The sequence below is a fragment of the Anastrepha obliqua genome, chromosome 2, assembly GCF_027943255.1.
Source record: "Anastrepha obliqua isolate idAnaObli1 chromosome 2, idAnaObli1_1.0, whole genome shotgun sequence".
Classification (NCBI taxonomy): domain Eukaryota; kingdom Metazoa; phylum Arthropoda; class Insecta; order Diptera; family Tephritidae; genus Anastrepha; species Anastrepha obliqua.
The window spans coordinates 79,689,246-79,710,623 of NC_072893.1; the positions used below are offsets into that span (position 1 = coordinate 79,689,246).

Sequence of the window (21,378 nt, forward strand, 5' to 3'; positions counted from 1 at the left end):
CGTTTGCCGAATTTTTCAAAAGTTAGATAGAGAGGGTTGCCAAATTGTAACACAAGATGGTGCAAAATTCATCTTCCAATTTCGTTTTGAAAGATATTACTAAATGAAAAAATGATTTTAAGTGATAGAAATCTGATCTTTTGTGATGGAATTTGACCCTCACTCGTTCCATATACTGCAGTTCTTAGTTCACAAGTGTTAAATACTATTGTCGTTCGAAAAATTCGCGAGATGTCATAAATTTGCAAAAATTATAAATCTTCCAAGAAGGTGATTAATTTAGCGCCACCTTGTATAAAAAAATTCATTGCCAAGTCATAAAAGTTCCGATAGAGATAAAATATACACAGTTTGCTTGAGAAATTTAAAGTATTTAGTACTAATCAAACTTAGTCACATTTCCTTTCTCTATGGTTATTTCTTGGGTTCATGTCATACGAATTGCCAGGCTAAGATGGTTCCTTACCATCAGGGATCCACTACTTAAGTTTCGATAACAGTTGAGTTTCTATAATTTGTCTTTATTGCTGTTGCCCCTTAGTATCCGGGATAATGTTGATGGGTTTAACGCCCTTAGCGCTTGTGACGAACCCTAGAACCATTAGTGACCCCATCACCAGCGATTTGCAATTTTCAGTCACTTCTATCCAAGCCAGCCTTTCCTAGCCAACAACAGCTTATCAAAATTTCACGGTAATCAAATAAAATGTTCAGGAATCTATAAATACAAGCAAACAAACAAACTTCGCCTTTAAAATAAAAAACCAGTAAAAGTTCAGAGACTATAATTATTTTAGCTACACTAAGCGAGTCGCTACTTTATCTCGATACCTCTGTAACTACGAAAACTAAATATATTTATCTAATGTCAGTTTTTCAGTTAAACCTGAGGTAGCATAAAGCTTCCTTGTTCTTTTACGGGACAGCAGCAGTTCTTCAACCACGCCCCATGACCTTACAAAAAAATCTCTATAATCTTATCAAAATCATAGAAACCTTAGATTGAGCACTTTCATAGATACACAGCATAGAAATTGAAATATAATATTAAATTAAATACTGAATTTTGCAAGTATTACCCCTTGCATTTATCTTTGATTTCTATTGAGCGAAATTTTGTTAAACTACCAAAACAATCGTGGGGACCCCTTGTAAAGTGCTTTCGGCAGTTTACAGCATCAAGTCGTGCTATAATGGCCTTTCGAATGCGAATGACATCTATGAAAACACGAAAATAATTTTGTTACATCAAATTAATGAATAAAAATATACAATTTTTTTTTAACTCTTTAAAAAGCTATAAAAAACAACAATGCCAAATTAGTACGAAAAGCGACTAGCCTCATTATGCACCTATTAGCGCATAATAAGCGTATATAAATATTGAAGAGGTATATGTTATATATAATTCCAATATATCTGATTGGTATAGGTATAAAACAACTAGCCACAACTAGGCCCAAGGGATGACAAAAGCAACTAAGTTCGTCGGGGCATAAAAAGGTACAATTAGACTCCTGTTAGGATTTGTTCGAACAAAATGCTATAGTTTGTAGTATTTCAAATTAAGAAATCTAAAGTGGTATTAGTCGCACCTGTAACCGCTGATGTGTAGAGTGTTTTTGAGAATAGCAAACTGTATTGACATTTCTGTTCAGTAAAGTTTGGTAAGTTATTATAAATCGGCAATTCAAATAAATCTGTTAGCGAATTGTTGAAGAAGACTCCCAAATGTCGATTCACCGTCGTTCTCTTCGACTACGTCTTTGTCCTTCGACTACGTGGAAAATTTGACTAAAGGATCTGGGCCTACCAGCCTATAAAATACAGCTCGTGCAAGAATTCAAGTCAAGTAATCATCTTTTGCGTCGCATTTTTGCTGATTTGTCTCATTTGGATTTATTTGAAAAAGTATTCAAATATTGGACTTATCAAATGAACTGTGTAACTTGTAACCGCGGCGTACATATGCCAGTTATGAAATTCAAAAAATAAATGCCATGAAATTATTAGGTGCGCAACTAAGTTCTCGCTGTTTTATTGGTAAAATACAACTTTATTCTGAAAAAATGGTTACAAGTGAATCATTGAAAGTATTGCCCATCGCTGGCTACTACTTTTTCCCATCTTTCTGGTACATCTCGTATCTTTGAGGCTATCTACGGAACAAACCATTTTTTGATGTCTTCATATGAATGGAACTGCTGGTCAGCTAGTCACCATGTGCCATCGATCGGGACAGGTGATAATCGGACGGCGCAATATCTGGAGAATATGGCGGGTGGGGTAGGATTTCCCATTTCAGTGTTTCCAGGTAGGTTTTAACGGGTCACTTTGTCATGCCTCTCCGCGTACAGTTATTGCGACCGCTTTTCGCGCAGTGCTCGTCTCCATCGCATCAATTGAAGTCGATACCGATCCCCAGTGATGGTTTCGCTTGGTTTTAACAGTTCATAATAAATAACACCAACTTAGTCCCACCAAATACATAGCATAACTTTCGCAGCGTGAATATTCGGCCGAGGCGACGACGTAGAAGCATGACCGGGCAGTCCCCATGACTTTCTTTTCTTTGGATTGCTGTAATGACTCCATTTTTCATCACCCGCCACGATGCGATGAAGAAACCTCTTCTTTTTTCGCAGCTGAAGCAGTTGTTCACAGGCGAAAAAACGACGTTCAACGTCCCTTGGTTTTAACTCATAAGGAACCCAAGTCCCCTGTTTCTGAATCATTCCCAAAGCATGCAATCGCTTGGAAATGGGTTGGCGGATAACTCCTAATACTGAAACAAGCTCTTCTTGCGTTTAACAAGGATCCTCATTGAGCAATGCCTCCAATTCAGCGTCTTCGAAGGTTTTTGGGCTTCCTTCACGCGGACGGACGGAGAACACCCCATATAAACGATGGTCAGCTAAAGAAAGTTGCCTCTTGTCTTGGGTTTCTTCGAATTGAAAACAGCAATTCAAACGCTTTAAATAGATCTAAAGTGGTATACGTGGCATGTGCTCTAGACCCAGACTCAACCCATCTATTATTATCGAATAAAAATTAAAAAAAAATGTATATTTATATACAAAGTCGCACAGTATGGCATGGTTGGACCAGCATACCTATGACGATTACAAAATTTGTCCAAAAGATGGATGTATAAGTTTTTTTTATTTATGGAAGAATTCCATACTTATATATCTTAAGAAACGTTTAGGCGGTTAAAATGCATTTGTCATACATCCCTACATTCGAGCAGTTAAGTTTACTCGTAAATGCTATTCGAGAAGAAAGTTTGCATTCCTATAATCGCACATTACTCGTCTAACATCAAAAAAATCTCTATTACGCCTACATATTTATTAATAATTTCTAATACAATTTGGAAGTAATGCTCAAATTTTCCAGACATTTTGTTTATTTCGACAACAAAAAGTATACTCTAGTTAGAAAAATGAGAACGAAAAAAAAACGTATCAAAACAGCAACAAAGTGTCATCATTTGTTGTAATTATTTGGAGTTTAATGCTTACTACCACAATAAATTGAAAGCTCATATATCTATATACTATATTTTTTGGTGTATTTCTTATATCTATTACGTACAAACCTATTTACATATTATAATTAATTTATATCCTTCCTGCCTAACCAAAATTGTACACATACAAATACATTTGCCAGCCAATCGTACTATCGTATTCAAAAAATAATTTTAATAATTTTGTAATAATTTTATAATGAACGTAATAATTCTGTAATAGGTGCAATTACAATTGATATTATATTGAATACGATTGGCATTATGCGATAATACGAAGTACAAATCGAGCGCCAAGTAAAAATATCTACATACATAGCAACTACTATATAATACTAACTGACCCTTTTATATTGTATATGTAAACACGCCAATATTTTTATATAACATACAAGTATATTGAGTACTACCTAAACTTACATACATATACACATACATACCCAATTAATAGTACTTTTGATTAAAGTAAATTGAATTAAAGCAGTCGGTGGCAATAATGGTGCAAATAGTTGAAGTAAAAACAAATACAAGAACAAATTGCAAAAAATAATTACAAAAAATTTGAAAATACAGCTGCTGATCGTGTGGCGTATGGCGTGTGGCGTGTCGCGCGAAGGCGCCACCACCCAACTATTTGTTCGATTATTGCTTTTCGTTTCACAGTCTTACCACCAAATTGAATTGAATTGAATTTAACAGTTGAATCGCCAAATGTATTTATTGAACTATTATAGATTAATTATGTATTGTAAGTAGGCCGTAACTATTATAGATTCTTGTTATTATTCCAGGTAATATTACTACTGTAATATAAATATTGTCACTATTACGTATTAGCCTACATATATTGCTGTTGACTTTAATTACTGTTATTTATCAAGTTTTCTGCAAAGCGACGCAGTCGTATTCTATTATTTATTTGAACAACAAAAAAGGAAACATTAACTTTTCTAATTTAATTTTCGAATATTTTTCGTTTCGAAAACATTGCATTTCATTCATAAAACAAGCAAAGATATTCGCTCAATAACATAAATTCTTTTTTGTATTTCGCAACAAAATTTTACCTCAATCCTCTACACCAACACCAACTATCCAATACATCCGTCTGCTCCGATTCCGACTCCGATTCTATCTCGGTCTCCGTCTCCGTCTCGACACCAACACATCAACTCTGAATCGGTGTGTGTCTCTGCTTATTCACCGTTCTCGCCTGTGTTGGTGATGATAACCTGCTAATTGGGGGATGTTAACAAATTAAAATGAAACGAATTGCAACGTACCATAACTGTGTACCGAAATTGAAATTTAAAATCAAATCGCAATAAATTGCAATACTGCTGCGCGTACAAAAACAAAACCAACAAACAAAAAAAAACAAAAACCATGGCTTGCTGGCGCTGCTTGCCTGTTGTCATTGCATCTGCCACTACTGCTATCGTCGTCACTACTTCCGCCTCCATCTGCGCTGCGGCTGGCTCCCACTCCGTTGTTACGGTGTTTGGGCGCTCGCTTCAAATACGGACTTTGCTGCTGCTGCTGTTGATGACGTCAACGTTAAATTTGTACGCTATTGACCTCATCGCGCCGCAACATCCATCGAATGATGTATTGCAATTACCATTGCCCGCCATTGTGATTGCGATTGGAATTTTGGAAATCATAACAAACAAAAACGTGCAAATCGTTGAAATCTTTAAAACGTATAGGTGTCTCATGTCAAAATCGATTCACCTGTTTTTCGCCTACACACAAATGCAACTGTTATTTTATTAATAACATTCTCGATCGCTGTTACGACGCGGCAGTACGTAGGAAATCCCATAGACTGTGTACATACAAGGTAGGATCGAATAGGATGCTAAAATGTTAAGACAAAAATTACAAATTTTTGCCCCAAACAAACACAAAACCTTAAACGTCTAACTAGTACTATAGCCATATACACACACATACTCATGCACACAATAAGCCCACATATAGCACCGAGCAAGTAGTTTAACAGGTAAAATTAAGTATTAAATAACTGTATGCCTCTTTCGAACTAACAACTCCTGCCTCGAGTTGCTGCCACTAGTATTGCTTGAACACACTCCCACTCACACAACACACACATACGAGTATTTGTACCTAACTCCATTTTGTACTCTCCACTCTCACGAAGTTCCTCATCTGAGTTAGAGCTTTGATGAGCAATAAACGCTGCCACTGCATTGTTTTGGAAAAAGTGGGCGGGCCAAGGCGTTTAATGCTTTTCGAAAGCCTCATCTCGTGTACAAGCCCCACACGTTGCCCCTGCACGCAAATCTCAACTGCCACATCACAGTATTAATAATGTTTTTTCTTCTTAATTTTTTTGTTTCAATTTCGTCGCTTCGATCTGCAGAGACATTCCCGAAGATGTCCTCAATACATATTGTTGGATACATTCGACATATACAGTGGTGGATGCTTTCATGAAGAAGCAAGGCTCCGAGGTGCCTTTTCCTGGAGTTCATAATTCACAGGGACGTGGACCTCTCACAATAAAGCATACAAAATATTATCAATGGGTGGCGTTTACGCTATTTTTTCAGGTAAGAGATATTTCTGACAAAAAAACTATTTTTTACATTTGAGCATAATATTTATAAATATGTATCAAATAAACTCGATATAAATAAGTATGAGACATTTAAATGTGAAATATGATGTGTGAATTGCAAAATCGGTGAGGAGAAAGAACGATCTCATATCTCCCATGTCACTGCGCCGCACTATCCAAAAGCAGGCTCTGATAGCTCGTGGCGTATTTCGACTTGGGTAACTGATTAGATTCATTAGGGTTTCTGGATGATTCTAAGCTACTGGATCCAGCGGCTATCACCTTATTCTAATGTAACCTAAATATGGAAAGAAAAGTCTGTAGATCCTGACCCAACAGAGTCTACACAGTACAGTATACGGATAAATTCGGCATTTACGAAAATTTGCTTGTTCTTTCAAAAAGTAGGAAAATATATATAAGAATACGAGGGTCATTTGAAAAGTCCGTGCAAAAATAAAATTTACTTAATTGTTTGAGGTAATCCTTTTTCATTTTTCGACATAGTCTCTTAGGCTTATAGACTCTGGCCATTGGTGTTCTAGTTTTTTGATCCCTTCGGAATAATATGGTTAGTCCAACTATGTCAAATAGACATTTGTTTCTGCAATCAATTCCTCGTTTGAATAAAATCTTTCTCCCGCCAGCTGTTTCTACAATTTGGGGAACAAATAGTTATCCGAGACATCCGATAGAGCCAAATCTGCAGAATAATGGGGATGAGAGGCAAGTTTGATCCCTATTTCTATTAATTTTGTGACCACAACTGCTAAAGCGTGAGTTGGAAAAGGAAAATCACTAGACTTCCTCGATTCAAACGAATGCCAAACACATAGAAATAGCCCGATCTGGCTGAAACTTGGTTTGTATTCTTCCAAGAGATGCTACTATATAACATAATTATCTTTTTTACTGTGCACCGACTTTTTAAACGAGCCTTCATCAAAAATTGTACAGCACCTCTTTTTAATGCTTGCACTGTTACCCCCGAAAAAGTTTTCGTTTGAATAAAATATAGTTTTAATAAAAATATAATTCACAATCTCATAAAAATCTCTAACTATATATAGTAAGTGCAGTAATTTAAAACAAAAATAGTCTTAAAAACGACACAGTTTCATCGAAATTTCAAAGTCACTTCTTGACTTTTAAATGCTACCCAATCTAAGTTTTCATGAAATTTTACTTAAATTGAATGAGCTTCGAACAGCATATCATACAATTTTCTAAACACTTCAATTAGCATTTTCGAAATTTTGTCGATTTTTTATACGCTTTTATTTTATTTATAATTGTTTTTGAAGTGAAACTTCTTATGCGTCGATGGACGAGCGAGAATGGAGAGTAAAATTTCAAGGCTATGCAATGTTTTTGGGCATTTTCGTTCCACGAGAGAGAAATAAAGATATAAGAGGAAAAGGACAGAGATACACTTTAGGCTATTTTTTTCTGAATTTTTCCTTGTGGTTGCTAATTTCTAGTAAGAAATAACACTGCCTACTTTTTGGCGCTTGTTTGTTGGTGCAAACTTGTAGGAAATTTATTTTTGGTACCTAGTTTTTTTCGTTATATTTCCTTGGTGCCTACTGTTTGGGGTGTTTTGGTCCAAATTTTTTTGGCATTTTTTTTCGGAGCCTACTTTTTGGCGCTTATTTCCGTTTCCTGGCTAGTGCTTGTGCGTACTAAGAAGTGCTATCCATTCCTCTTTTTTTTTTGTTAAGTCATATATTTTTGCAATAAATTAACAAAAAATGCTATTCACTGGAACATTACATAACCTCAGAGAATGTTAATGCAGAGTAATAAATTTTACTTATTCGCTTATTATTTCCAAAATAAGAAAAAAATCCCTTACTACAAACCTTTCAAATCTCAATTGTAGTAAAAATAGTTAACAGTAAAATTTGCGCCTTCTCATGCCATTAACATTCTCTGCTTCCAAATCTCTATTGTACTAAAAATTCTTAACACGTTTGCGCTTTCTCATTCCATTAACATTCTGTTCTCCTATGTTAATATTATCAGAGAACATTCTCTGCTGATATTATTGTTAACTTTCTCTGCTGACGCCAAGCAGAGCTAAACTGCATTGCCGGCAGTCAATGACCGTCGCCATCTGCCAGCATATACCAATTTCGCACTGTGTGTATACTTACCGAATAGGTGGGTGACTCTGCTAATAACCACTAACCAAAATATCATACACATTTAGTTCTGTATTTAGCGCCATCTGGCGAGCAAATTGTGGTTGCGCACCTGTTATGTATTTATTTATTAAATGGTATGGTGCAGAACCATGATTCAATTATAGAAATTATATGGTGCAGAACCAGGTTGCTCACCAAACTCACCCGAGAATAGCATGTCCAAAGTCAGTTTTGTGTAACGTTGTGACTTTGTGACTTTGTGACTTTGTGACTTTGTGACTTTTTGACGGCAAGCAGGCTTTTGTATAGCAACGTTCACCATATCGTTATTTCGTCATTTCGTCATTTCACCGCATTTCAGCTTTCAAGAAATTAATAATTATTTTTAATCATTTTAACTATTAACATTTAACTATTTCTTAAAAGTTTTCGCTAAATTAACTGAAGGATATAAGGAAAAACTTTGACATAGCGTCAAAAAATATAAATGGTACGCCACACTAGGGGTTCCCCAACATGTCCTGAATACCGTAAAAATATTTGTCTTGCCTGCACTTAAATTAAAAACAAAAACTTTGCTCTATTATCGTTATTTGAATAAAGAGGTTTTATTATTGGTATTGCATTGAATCAAGTGAAATACCTCAGAATAAATAAGATTGAATTTTCTATATTATGGTTTACATGAATTCAAAAGTGATGCACTTGAAGTTCAATCTACGTGCATCTCCTTTGTTCGCAGAAAAAGCTGAGTTTATAACAAAAAAAATGTGAATTTTTTAAATTTAGGTAGATAATAGCAAACTGTGTACAAAAATAGCGGTGCAGGAAAAGTAGTTTAGGTACAGGGTGAACGATATGAAGTGTTACCAACTTCACACTGCTTGTATCTGTAAAACAGCTCATGACATTAACGCCAAAACTATTATAATGACAGTTCAATATATTGTTAATAAGCCATCAAAAGCATTTGCGTCTCAGTTTTGTTGAATTTTTTTTTTTCTGTGATGGAATTCAAACGTAATAGTGTGATTGCGTTATAGTTATTTGGCTGGAAAATCACAACTAGCCATTGTTCATGAGCTCAGTCACCTCAAAGTGAATAAAATATTTGTCTATCGTTACAGTGTAACGTATAAAACGTTACAATGATGCTGGTAGCATTGCAAAACGCTATGGAAGTGGACCAAAAAAAACCGCAACAACGCCAGAAATGGTTCGGAAAGTGAAGGCTCGACTTGAACGGAATCCACGTCGAAGTGGAAGAAAAATGGCCAAAGAACTGAAAATATCGGAAGACAGCATTCAACGCTTATTGAAAAATGAGCTCAAGGTCAAGGCTTACAAATTCCAAAAAGCACACGATCTTTCACCCCAGCAAAAAAAAGTTCGGTGCGAAAGAGCAAAGGAGTTGTTGCGCTTGCACGAACGTGGCGAATTTCCTAACATTGTGTTTTCTGATGAAAAAAAAATTCTTAATTGAGCAGTTCATAAACACGCAAAACGATCGTGTTTACTTGACCGAAAGCTCATACGAGAATTTGAGCCTACGTATGGTCACTCGATGCAATTTCCCATCGCAAGTAATGGTTCGGGCCGCAGTGACCGCTGATGGACGCTCTCCAATCGTTTTTATCGAGCCTGGTGTCAAAGTGAATGCGACTTATTATCGGGAAAATGTTTTAGAAGCTGATTTAGAGCCGTGGACACGCAAACATTTCGGTCGTAGACCATGGACGTGCCAATAGGACTCGGCACCGTCTCATAAAGCTCGTATGAACCAAGAATGGTTAAAAAATCATGTTCCACACAATGGCTTTCGAATTCGCCAGACACAAATCCCATGACTATTCCATCTGGTCCATTTTGGAGAGCAAAGTGAGGACTAAAAAATATGCCAATATGGATGCGCTGAAATAAGGGATTATGAGAATGGGCCAAACGACCTCAAGATCACATTCGTGCAGCATGCAACTCATTTTTTGACCATAGTCAAGGCAAATGGGTGGTCATATCGAGCTAAAGTCAATATATGTTAAAATTGTAATCATTTTTGAACAGTTTTGTCTTTGAAATCAATAAAGACCCCTGTATTTTAAGGCTTTTTAAGATTTTTAACACATTTTGGGCTTTATGGTTCCCCAGTTTATATCGAGATACAGAAATATCACCAAGGTAGTGTAGCCATTTCTGCCTAGTGTAGGACATTTACAAAGAATGTGTTCTGAATTTTCAGTGCCCATTTCGCATAATCGACAGATGATGGTCTCAGAAAGGCCAATTTTGCTTAAGTGGTATCTCAGGCTAGTGTGACCGGTAAAGTCACCAGTAAAAAGACTTACAGTAGATCTACTATGCTGAGTGGAAATAACTTATCGAAATTCTTCTGCCCGGTATTAGGAATTGTTTCGCTATTTCATTTCCCTCGTCCCAATAATACTGCGTTGAAGTTCTCTAACACTTTGAGAAAACTTAGGCAGTCATCTACCATTTTTGAGGTGATTAGAGTTTATAGAAGGTCCGACTATCTGAAAGTATGTAAATTTGGACCCCTCTTATTTTCCTATAGGGACATTCCTTCACGCATAACTCAATGGCGTGTATTTCCGTGTGGAAGATTTTCTAAGCGTGCCACTGTTATTGACCCCTCTTATCACATATCAAGAACACTCCTGTCACGTGAAAGTGAAATTAAAGACTTAGATGTAATATTTGATTCGAAGCTTACTTTTGCTAGTCATATAAATTTAATTACTACCAAATCTTACGCCATGCTTGCTTTTGTTAGGCATCATAGCTCCGATTTCTCCGACCCTTATACGCTGAAGTATGCATCCTTCATTTGGTCTCCGTATTATTGGTGCTATGCTGCTAAAATTGAACGAATCCAGAAAGTATTCTAACATTTGTTGTTGCTTAATTTACGCTTTTTGGTTCTTATACCTACCTATAAACAGCGATACTTATTGATTAACTTAAAATCATTGCAGAACAGAAGCATAATCCTATTTCTGTCTCTCATATTTGATTTGATCCGTGATGCTGTTGACTGTCCAGTGCTTCTTGAGAGGATTTTCTTTAATATTCCCGCCAGAGCTCTGCGTAGTTCGGAGTTCTTCTATGTTGGTCTTTCAAAATCGCTTTCTGCTCAAAACGCTCCTATTACTAGAGCTTTTATTGAGCTTAATAAAATCTCTAAATTCGTTGAGATAATATAGATTTTTCATTTTCGAAAGATCATCTCTTGAAATGTTTGAATATTTATTATAAATAGTTTAATTGTAAAAAAAAAAATAAATAAATAATAAGAACTTGAAAGTTGCTGAAGACAATGGGTTTATAAAGAACAGGAGTATGTCGGAAGTCTTTTGAGACCTTTAAATGTCCTTCCATCTCCACTCTTTAGATCCTTTATAGTTACAGATACCTTTAAAGTTTAAAAGCGCTAAAACCAGCTTCCTTTTCAATTAAAATGAGAAGCGGTGGTATGCATAATAGCAAATCTAATTCGGCCGCCATAGACGAATGCGTTGGTGCGTGACTACCATTAGGACTTCAGAGTCCGTTGGTTCGAATCTCCGTGAAACACCAAAATGAATAAAAAGATTTTCTAATAGCGGTCGCCCCTCGGCAAGCAATGGCAAACCTCCGAGTGTATTTCTGCTATGAAAAAGCTCCTCAAATATCTGCCGTGAGGAGTCGACTTAAAACTGTAGGACCCTCATTGACCCCAATTAGAGTAGCCAAACTCGCTTAGACCTTGTAGGTCCGTTGTGATACCACTGGTAATTCCATAAGAGAGTCAAAATGATGTTTCCCAATAACCTTGCTCTACTCCTAGCTAAGGCTGGACAGTTACAAAGAAAGTGGTCTACTGTTTCTTCTTCTTCCACGTATCTACAACTTCTGCAGTATTCATACGAAAATATTCCCAACCTAGAAGAGTGCCTACCTAACAGCCAATGGCCGGTGACACAAGCCACGACCTTCTCTCCTGATCTTCTCTTATCTATTTGCAGCCAAATTAGCCTGGTTGTAACACACGTATTTTCTTCATGACTTATTGGCCTCTCGGAGGACATTATTTTATATCCTTAATTTGCAAGTTGATACAAGGATTCCAATGTTGTCTCTGTTTTCAAAAAATGGAAGATTAGTACCCTTTCTGGCTAGCTCATCAGCCCTGGAATTTTCTTCAATATCTCTATGTCGCGGAACCCATATAAGACTGACCTTGAAGACAGTGCTAATACCATTCAGCGTTGCCTAGCATTCCTGAGCAACTTTTGATCTTAGAATAAATGCCTCCATTGATTTGATGGTCTCCTAGCTGTCTGAGAAGATATTAATTGTAGTTATTGTTACGGCGTCTGTGTTAAGGTACACAGTTTCCTCCTTTATGGCTAAGATTTCTGTTTGATATAAGCTACAATAGTCCGGAAGTCGGACCGCTAATTCTAATCCTAATTCTACTAAAAAAACTCCATAGCCTACTTTAATTTCTAGCTTGGATTCATCCTTATAGCAGTTTATTTCCCTTCTTCTCCATGGTCTCTGAGTTTGCCGCTCTCTTCTTGACAGGATGCTAGTCTTGAAGAGCCTGTTGAAGGTGGGTTTCTTGAAAGAGCAGTCGATTTCTTGGTTATAACAACGCATAGTTTGTAGTACAGAAGCGTGGCGAAGCCGCCGGGTCTTCCATAGCGTCATACTGTTAAACTGAAGCACTGAAGCGGCGGCCACGTGTTTTCCTACCAGATTTAGATCAGATAAGTTGACTAGCACCTCGAGCGCTTTATAAGGGATGGTCTTTAAAGCGCCGGTGATGACTAAAAATACAGTGCTTTGGACCCTATACAGCAGTTTCAAATAACTTGCCTTTTGAGTTGATGCCCACCACACTAGTATTCCATATATTATAGTATGATTCCGAATTATTTAAAAAACCTTTCTTTATTTCTGATAAATAATTAAGTTTAATATTTGTAAGTAAATAAAGAAAGAATTATTGCTATATTCAGTTATAAGAAAATGTTCCCAACTGAAAATGCTGATTTCATTGTTTATCGCAAAAACAAAAAACAAAATCAATGATAGGCAGCTTTAACCTCAACGGTTTTACAGATTGCATGGAATTAAAAAATAGTAATTTTAGAATCATAACAAGAATTCTAATAGGGCATTGTAGATTGAGTTATTATCTTACTAACCTGGAAATATACTCTAATGGAACTTACAGGTTCTGGAGGAAAATGAAAGCGCCAAGCATGTGCTAGTATCGCGCGCAACACTGATTCAGAAGCGGCACAAGTACCTGTGCAAAATATTAACAATTGTTGAGAAAGTTAGATGGATATTTCTGGTCATAGTGCTAAATTCTAAATAATGATAATAATAAAAATAACACAAACATAAGTAAATATGTAAATGGTAACATTTAGCGCATTGCATTTGAAGTAAATGCTGACAATACACAAATCAAGAATGAGAACGTGTAATGAACGCGTCACATTTCTCACTTTCAATGGAGAATCAGCCTATCGTTGCATTGATGTTGGTTATTTACAAAAGCATAACACATTATCGTCAGAACATTCAAATGGCCAATCTAAAAAGCAGTTGGACGTCCAATTGCTGCAGCCATCGCTCACTCTCACTCTTTCAATTCGATGAGAAAAACATTTGAAGTTATGGTAAATATTGTGCTAAATAAACAATGGCATTGACGTCGCGGTGGTAAACGAGTCGTTGGTAAATCTGTTTATTTTTATACCCTACACAATTTCGGTATGTTGAGTTTAAAAAACTTCTAAAAGTGCTAGAGTTTCTTCCCCAAACTCAGATTAAACACATACCTACATATACATTAGGGCGGATCAGTTAGTACAGAAGCCTTTTTATCGACATCATTCTTAGCATATTCGAGTTACATTAATTGGCGCGATAACCGCTTACGCGATTTTGGCCGAGTTTAACAAAGCGCGCCAGTCGTTTCTTTCTCGTGCTAACCGGCGCCAATTGGATACACCAAGTGAACCCAAGTCCTTCTCCACCTGATATTTCCAACGCAGAGGAGGCCTTCCTCTTCCTCTGCTACCACCAGCTCGTACCGCATCGAATACTTTCAAAGCCGGAGCGTTTGTATCCATTCGGATGACATGACCCAGCCAATGTAGCCGCTGGATCTTTATTCGCTGCGCTATGTATATGTCGTCGTAAAGCTCATACAGCTCATCGTTCCATCGCCTGCGATATTTGCCATTGCCAACGTGCAAAGGCCCAAAAATCTTACGCAGAATTTTTCTCTCGAACACTCCAAGCGTCGCTTCGTCGGATGTTGTCATCGTCCAAGCTTCTGCGCCATACGTTAGGACAGCCATGATGAGAGTCTTGTAGAGTGTTAGTTTTGTTCATCGAGAGAGGACATTACTGCTCAGTTGCCTACTTAGTCCAAAGTAGCACTTGTTGGCAATAGAGATTCTACGTTGGATTTCAAGGCTGACATTGTTATCGGTGTTAATGCTGGTTCCTAAGTATACGAAGTCCTTTACAACCTCGAAATCATAACTGTCAACAGTGACGTGGGTGCGGATACGCGAGTGCGCCGACTGTTTGTTTGAAGACAGGAGATACTTCGTTTTGTCCTCGTTCACCACCAGACAAATTCGCTTTGCCTCTTTATCCAGTTTGGAGAAGGTAGAACTAATAGCGTGGTTATTAAGGCCGATTATGTCAATTTTAACATAGTCACTTTTAATTTTAACACATAATGTTAATTTCGGGCACACCGAATTTATAAAAAAAATTATAGGTGGTGCTCACATAATTCAACTCATTTAAGCGAACACATCTTTTTACAACATTCACATTTTTCTGGGTATGCAGTTTTATTGCCTTTAGAGCTATGCTTTAGTTGACGTTTTTTCTCATAATTTTATATACATAGAATCCGAATCTGCCGCGAACAGCCGGCCCTAACATACATTGATATTTAGCAGTGGAGTTGTTGTTGTTGTAGTGGAAAATAATCCTAATCCGTTTTACTACCACCGCCCTCGTTTAATGATGTTTGTTTCTTTTTCTTTTTTTTTTTGTGTTGTTCTAAGTCAGATCCATTTAGTGAGGATCAAATTCTTTACCTCGATGTCTGAGATCTCGTTAATTTGCTGCAAGAAAGGCTTACCCAAGGAGCGGAGTCGTGCCCTAGCTAGCCCTGGACATTGATATAAGTTGGTTGGTTGGTTAGTGTGGTGATTCATCCAGAATCCAACTAGCGCTTCCGCACCATTTTGTTGCCACATCCTCGTTACCAAATTGTTTAACAGTTATTTGCAGCAGGACTATATCCAGTCTGTGCGGTTTAGGAACCTTATTAGGTTGTTGACGTCTAAGCCAGACAGTTGCTCGAGACTCTCGAACAGCGGTTTGCCCAGGGTTAACATTCTATCCTTCCATAGGGCAGGGCATTCACAGAGGAAATGGAAGATTGTTTCTTTTTTCTCTGGTTGTTTACAACTGTGACAGTATGTGTTGTGAGGGATGCCCATTTTGGCGGCTTGTTCTCCGATAGACTAGAAGCCAGTTATGACTGCCGTAAGTCTACAGGTGTCCCGTCGTTTCATGTTTATTAATGTGGACGATTGCTTGAGGTTGTAGGTGGGCCATAACGTTCTGCTGACATAAGTAGTGGAAAAGACTTTCCTTCGCTCCTTCCGCTCGACAGCTTCTGTAGATAGGATTTAGGTAAGTAGGTTGAGTCTAGCTGCATGATCCCTTACTTTCCAATGGCCTGTAAGGGTTGCAGTGATGCGTGAGATGTTTGGCCGAGAGCAGCCTAACAGATCATTCGTTCTTTGGATTTTGTATGACAGCCATGTGTTTTTTGTTGTAATGCATGTAGTTAGTTGATTCCATCTTCTTTCGGCTTAAGCATGATAGTGTGAAGCAATGGATGCTCTTATTGTGTTGAGTGGGGTGAAGACTGCCGCCGCCTCTGCTATTTCTAGTGTTGAACCTTTTCTTGCTAGCTCATCCGCTATCTCATTACAGGCCAAAGGCAACATTGACAACATGTCTAGTTATGATGCGAATGCCCTTTAGTTGACATATTTTTATCTACTGTAACACTTCCCCCCCCTAATGATATTTTCAATTCTTAAATTGGGACAGACATGTATTAGTTTTTAATGTCTTCGGTCGAAAATATCCACAATTTTTCAAAATTTTCGTAGCTGATTTCAATTAATTTTTTTTTTTTTGAAGTGAAAACTTCTTTAGAATCGTTGGGAGTGATTTGAGACTCGATGAAACGAAAAAGCGACACTCTTGGCTACGAAGCGTTATATGTTGATATACGTATATGTGTGTGGCTGCGTACTGCTGAGCCACGCTAGTATAGTGAGTATTATAGTATGTATACTACACTGCCTATTACTTGCTTTGGTGTTTAGTTCAAGCGTCATACGTATGTCATACATACAAACAGTATGCTAGTACGTATGTGTGCGCGCCTGCGTATTACGGAGCCACGGTGAGCGAGAAGGCATTATGTATACCTATACTACACTACCTAATACATGCTTAGACCAAGCGTCCTACGAATGTTTGTGTGTATGATAGTACGTCTGTGTAATATACGCGTTACGACGCTCATAATAGCAACCGCGTGTGCTGTATTGCGTCCGTATTTTTATATTCGTAAATATTTTCATTTTTAAATATAATATTTACCGCAATTGCAGGCGGTGTTGCAATATACCACAATCAAAATGACGGTGCTCGTATTGTAACTCCACAGATAGATCTGAATGCACAGCAACTAGAACACTGTCTGTTCAGCTCTCTAAAGTGGGAGAAATATGTGCATGCGAAACCAGATTGAGCAATGGAAAAACAGTTTTAATTGTGGTAATTTATGTTTCACCGAATCAATCAATAAATAGCATCACGGAATTCATTCACGAAAATTTAATAAAGTATACACCAGAAGTATCGCGGATACTTAGAAAAGATTACGATAAAGTTCCAATGATTTTAAGTGGCGATTTTAACATAAATTTTGCATTGGACACAGCGGTTCCTTTAATTGACTTTCCCAATACAACATTCAATTTAAAAATGTGTAACAATCGCACTGAATCGACAACACGATCAAAAACAACAATTGACGCGGTATTTCAAAGATATGTTGACAACATCGAAACCAAAGCATTTGTATCATATTTTAGCTATCATAAGCCACTCGTATCATTTGTTGAAATTGAAAACATTGAGGATGAATGAGAATGAATGAAGAAAATAAAATATGAACTTTATAGCAATATTATAATGAACCTATAATTATCCCGCTCCTAATGCTGCTTTCGTCTCATTCTCTCTCAGTTTGTTTTACGGAAGGTTTCACTTCTATCGCGTCTAACCGTTAGACTGGTATTTTTTATTTTTTTTTTTTGCTGTTGGGCTAGATGATACTCATTTTAGTAAATTATAAATTTTGTTCTTAATATAATATATGCCAAAAAAGGCGCCATAAAACTATGAAAGCTGGAAGAACAAAAAAATTGTAATAAAGAACCCAAACTTGTGCGGCCGTAAAAACTTTATATGCAATCTCTTTTTTTTTGTTTTTTTTTAAAGGAGGTTGAAATCAAAATGTCAGAAACATCTCAAATGTGCCGTCACACCAATGATATGTGGGGTAAGCTCCCACTAATGCTATAACAATCCTTCACCTCGGAAAATTCTACCCTGTGATCACAAAAGTATAACTTCTGGGTAGAACCGCGTTTATGTCCGAAGACACAACAGGTATCTGCGTCCAGGTTCCTCTCCTGTAGGCATGTGAAGGCTATACAAATCGATAGACCCAATTACTCCCACTGTGTTTATAGGTGGTTCAAAGGAAAGGAGACATTTGCAATCTCTTAAAAGATGTAGTATATAAACTCGAACTTGAAGGGCAGTGTATGTTTGTAAACAATTTTGTATAACTGCTCTACATAATTGGAAGTCATTAGATGCACTCAAACCGGGGAGCAGTAGCAATTTCATATATGAAGTCGAACTAGAAAGAGCCTGTATAAAAAAGTTACATAACTATGCTATGTAACTACTTAAAGGCACTTGGAGCGCAGGGCTTGCACAATTCCATATACGAACTGAAACTTGAATGACCTTATGTGTCTATACAAAATTAATATCACTTTTCTATATCACAGGAAGATGTTAAACGAACTTGAAGCGCAGAGCTGGCGCAATCTCATATATGAATTCGAACTTGAAGGGACCTGTTTGTTTGTGAAAAATTTTATACATTTTCTAAATCAATGGAAGTCACTACAGCCACTTGAACCGCAGAGCTGATGCAATTCCACAACTGAACTTTTGGCATATTTTTTCTTGCTTTTAAGTTTTTAAGTCTGTGCAGAGATAAGTGAGCGTTGGGTGAAAAAAAATTAACCGACTCCTTAAAATTGACTTTATTTTCCATGCCCCATTATGTATATATGCATGCAAGTACGTATGCATGATGCTGATAGCATCGCCGCCTGCAGCAACATGGCGCATTGTTGCTACCCAACAGCTGTACCAACAAGTAGTTTTCGCTTTCAGATCAGCCCATAAGCCACCCAGCCAGGCAATAAGTTAGACAGGCGTAGCACAATTTAGACGTCTATGCCGGAAATACAAAATGCAAATTGCAGCCTAAATCTAAGTTTTTCTCCATTTTCACAAATTTCACTATTTCATCTCGGTCGCCTTTTACCAAACCATACATGTACACAATCTAATGTTTCTACTATACAATCTGTGTGTGTATGTCCGTATGTATTAATAGTGCTCCCCCATTGTTTAGGTTAACATTAGTCAAGTAGCGTCTTCTTACCGACAACAAGATGATGTTGCAATACTGCACACACACCCATACAAACAGACACAGTAGCGTCCAAGATGAAATAATATGGAAAGGGTGCAGATGCATATAAAAGCGCATTTAGGCATCTTCACAAGCGACCAGTCGGATATGGGCACCCATCCAAATGCATCATTATCGCAATTGTTGCTGCATGTATGGGAATGTGTATTGTATTTGTATGGAGAATAAAAAAGTTAAGGCAAATGTTGATAGCGGCTAGGCGAAGAATTGGCAGTAGTGGAAGGCTGCAACCAACGGTAATGCTGATCATAAGGAAACCAGAACTACAAAAAATTGCATACATTCAAATACAATGGATATTTGCTTCATAAGAGATAAATAATTCATAATACAAACTATCTTAAGTGAAATTCTCATAAACAGCCAGTTTAAAAAAAAAACAGAAAACACGAATGGATAAAATTGACAGACAGACATTACCAGAGACGTTTAAAATCGTGGTTCGAATAGCGACTGTCATCTCCATTTGTCAGTAAGGTGCCAGCGGTGCTTGAGCGATTATCTAAACAAACCATACATACAAACATACATATGGTGCTAGAGGGAAAATGTTATTGCCCCATGTGTACACATATACACACTACATGCTGCAAAGTGATACACGTAAATGCCGGGTGAGGACCTCAGGGGGTTGAGTTCCATACTAAAATTCTTTATGCATGACAACAATAACAACGTGGTTACACAACCGCTAATGACTAAGGATGCCTACCATTCGAAATTTTCTCGAGAGGCTAAAGTTCTAACATTTCAGATGAAAACTTAATTAATTTAATTAGTAATTTAATTAATAGATTTTAACTCACTAATTCCAAGTGTTTTACCCATTCTCAAAACAACTATAATCAAAGGTGATTAAAAAAGGAGGGAATGTTCGACGGAAGGTTTTATCAGACAATTTTACGGGAGATCGCCGTAAATGAAAAACTCGTACGGTTTAAGAGAAGTGCGTCAGAAAGCTTAGTTTAAGCTAATGTTTCCACACATTCGGCATAGGTATATATGCAGATTGCATATATTTAGACTGCGAACACCTCTTTTTATAACTATTATGGCATATCGATATGTATGGAACATAATGTTTAGCCCTTTGGGGTCGGAGCGGCTCGGCGCGCGAGCGTCGCTGAGGGCGAGAGGTATTGGAGTGCGTAATGAAGAAAATAAATACGTTGCACGTTATAAAAACTAAGGCTTTATTTAACACAAGAAAAAAATTTCATAGAATCAAAAAATAATTATAAACAAACAATTTGGAAAAAACAACAAAAAGAAGTTTGGTTGTATTTACGTATATGTTTTATATTAAGGTATTGTGTGGTATCATGCAAATTGACGAAGTAATGCCGTAAATTTCCGACCTATCAAAGTTATATTTGTCAGGACTGTCAGTATCTAACGTATCATCTCTAGATCACTTAGCCATCGTGCCTAGGCTCGTTCCTCTGGCAATAATCCTGAGAGACTGAAATTCGTTCTGACTACCGTCGTCTCACATCATAAGTTTACATATAAGGAAGATAGAACTTCATAGCTAATGGTTGCTCTCAGAGGGGCAGCTTATTTCGTCCTATTGGAACCAAATATCTTCAAGACAAACTTGAGCTACTTGAGGGGAGGAGAATTGACTTGTCATGCCAGGGTAACTAATCAATTTGACATTGACCATATGACGTGACTAGCGGAGTCGCTGAAACTTTTTTCGCCATACTATGCTCATGCTACAGCGGTCGCGACAGGCATTGGCAAGTTTCCGAGTATGTTTCTGCCATGTAAAAGCTCCTCATAAAAAATCACTGTGGTGCGGAGTCGGGTTGAAACTGTAACTACTGTAAAACCATATATTGTATTAAGTATATACAATTAAATGATTTTCACTTAAAACAAAAAGTATGTTTAAAACCTATGCATTAACTATTTATTATGTCAAAGATAGCTTTTTTTGAGTTAATCCTTTAGTGCAGAAATTAATAAGGTGTTGAAAAAAATTGTTCCATGGTAGAAGTAATTTTATTTAATTATCAATAAGATATATATTAAAAAAAACTAATGAAAAGTTTTATATTTTTGTTTGTTTTACGGAACCATATATAAAGACTAGTTGTAAAGTATTATAAAAAAATAGTTTAAAAGCGTAGAAATTAGTATGCAATGAGAAAGATACGCGTTTGTTTTTTTTTTGTCA

At 37.0% G+C, this 21,378-nt stretch overlaps 1 protein-coding gene across 1 annotated transcript in view; it reads left to right on the top strand.

Moving 5' to 3' along the window:
* Nucleotides 1-21,378, top strand: part of LOC129238919 (innexin shaking-B) — a 234,272-nt gene that overhangs the window by 133,897 nt on the left and 78,997 nt on the right. Inside the window, 2 exon segments of the mRNA XM_054874153.1 lie at nucleotides 5,242-5,375; nucleotides 5,919-6,108. Coding sequence (XP_054730128.1) covers nucleotides 5,242-5,375; nucleotides 5,919-6,108 — 324 coding nt within the window.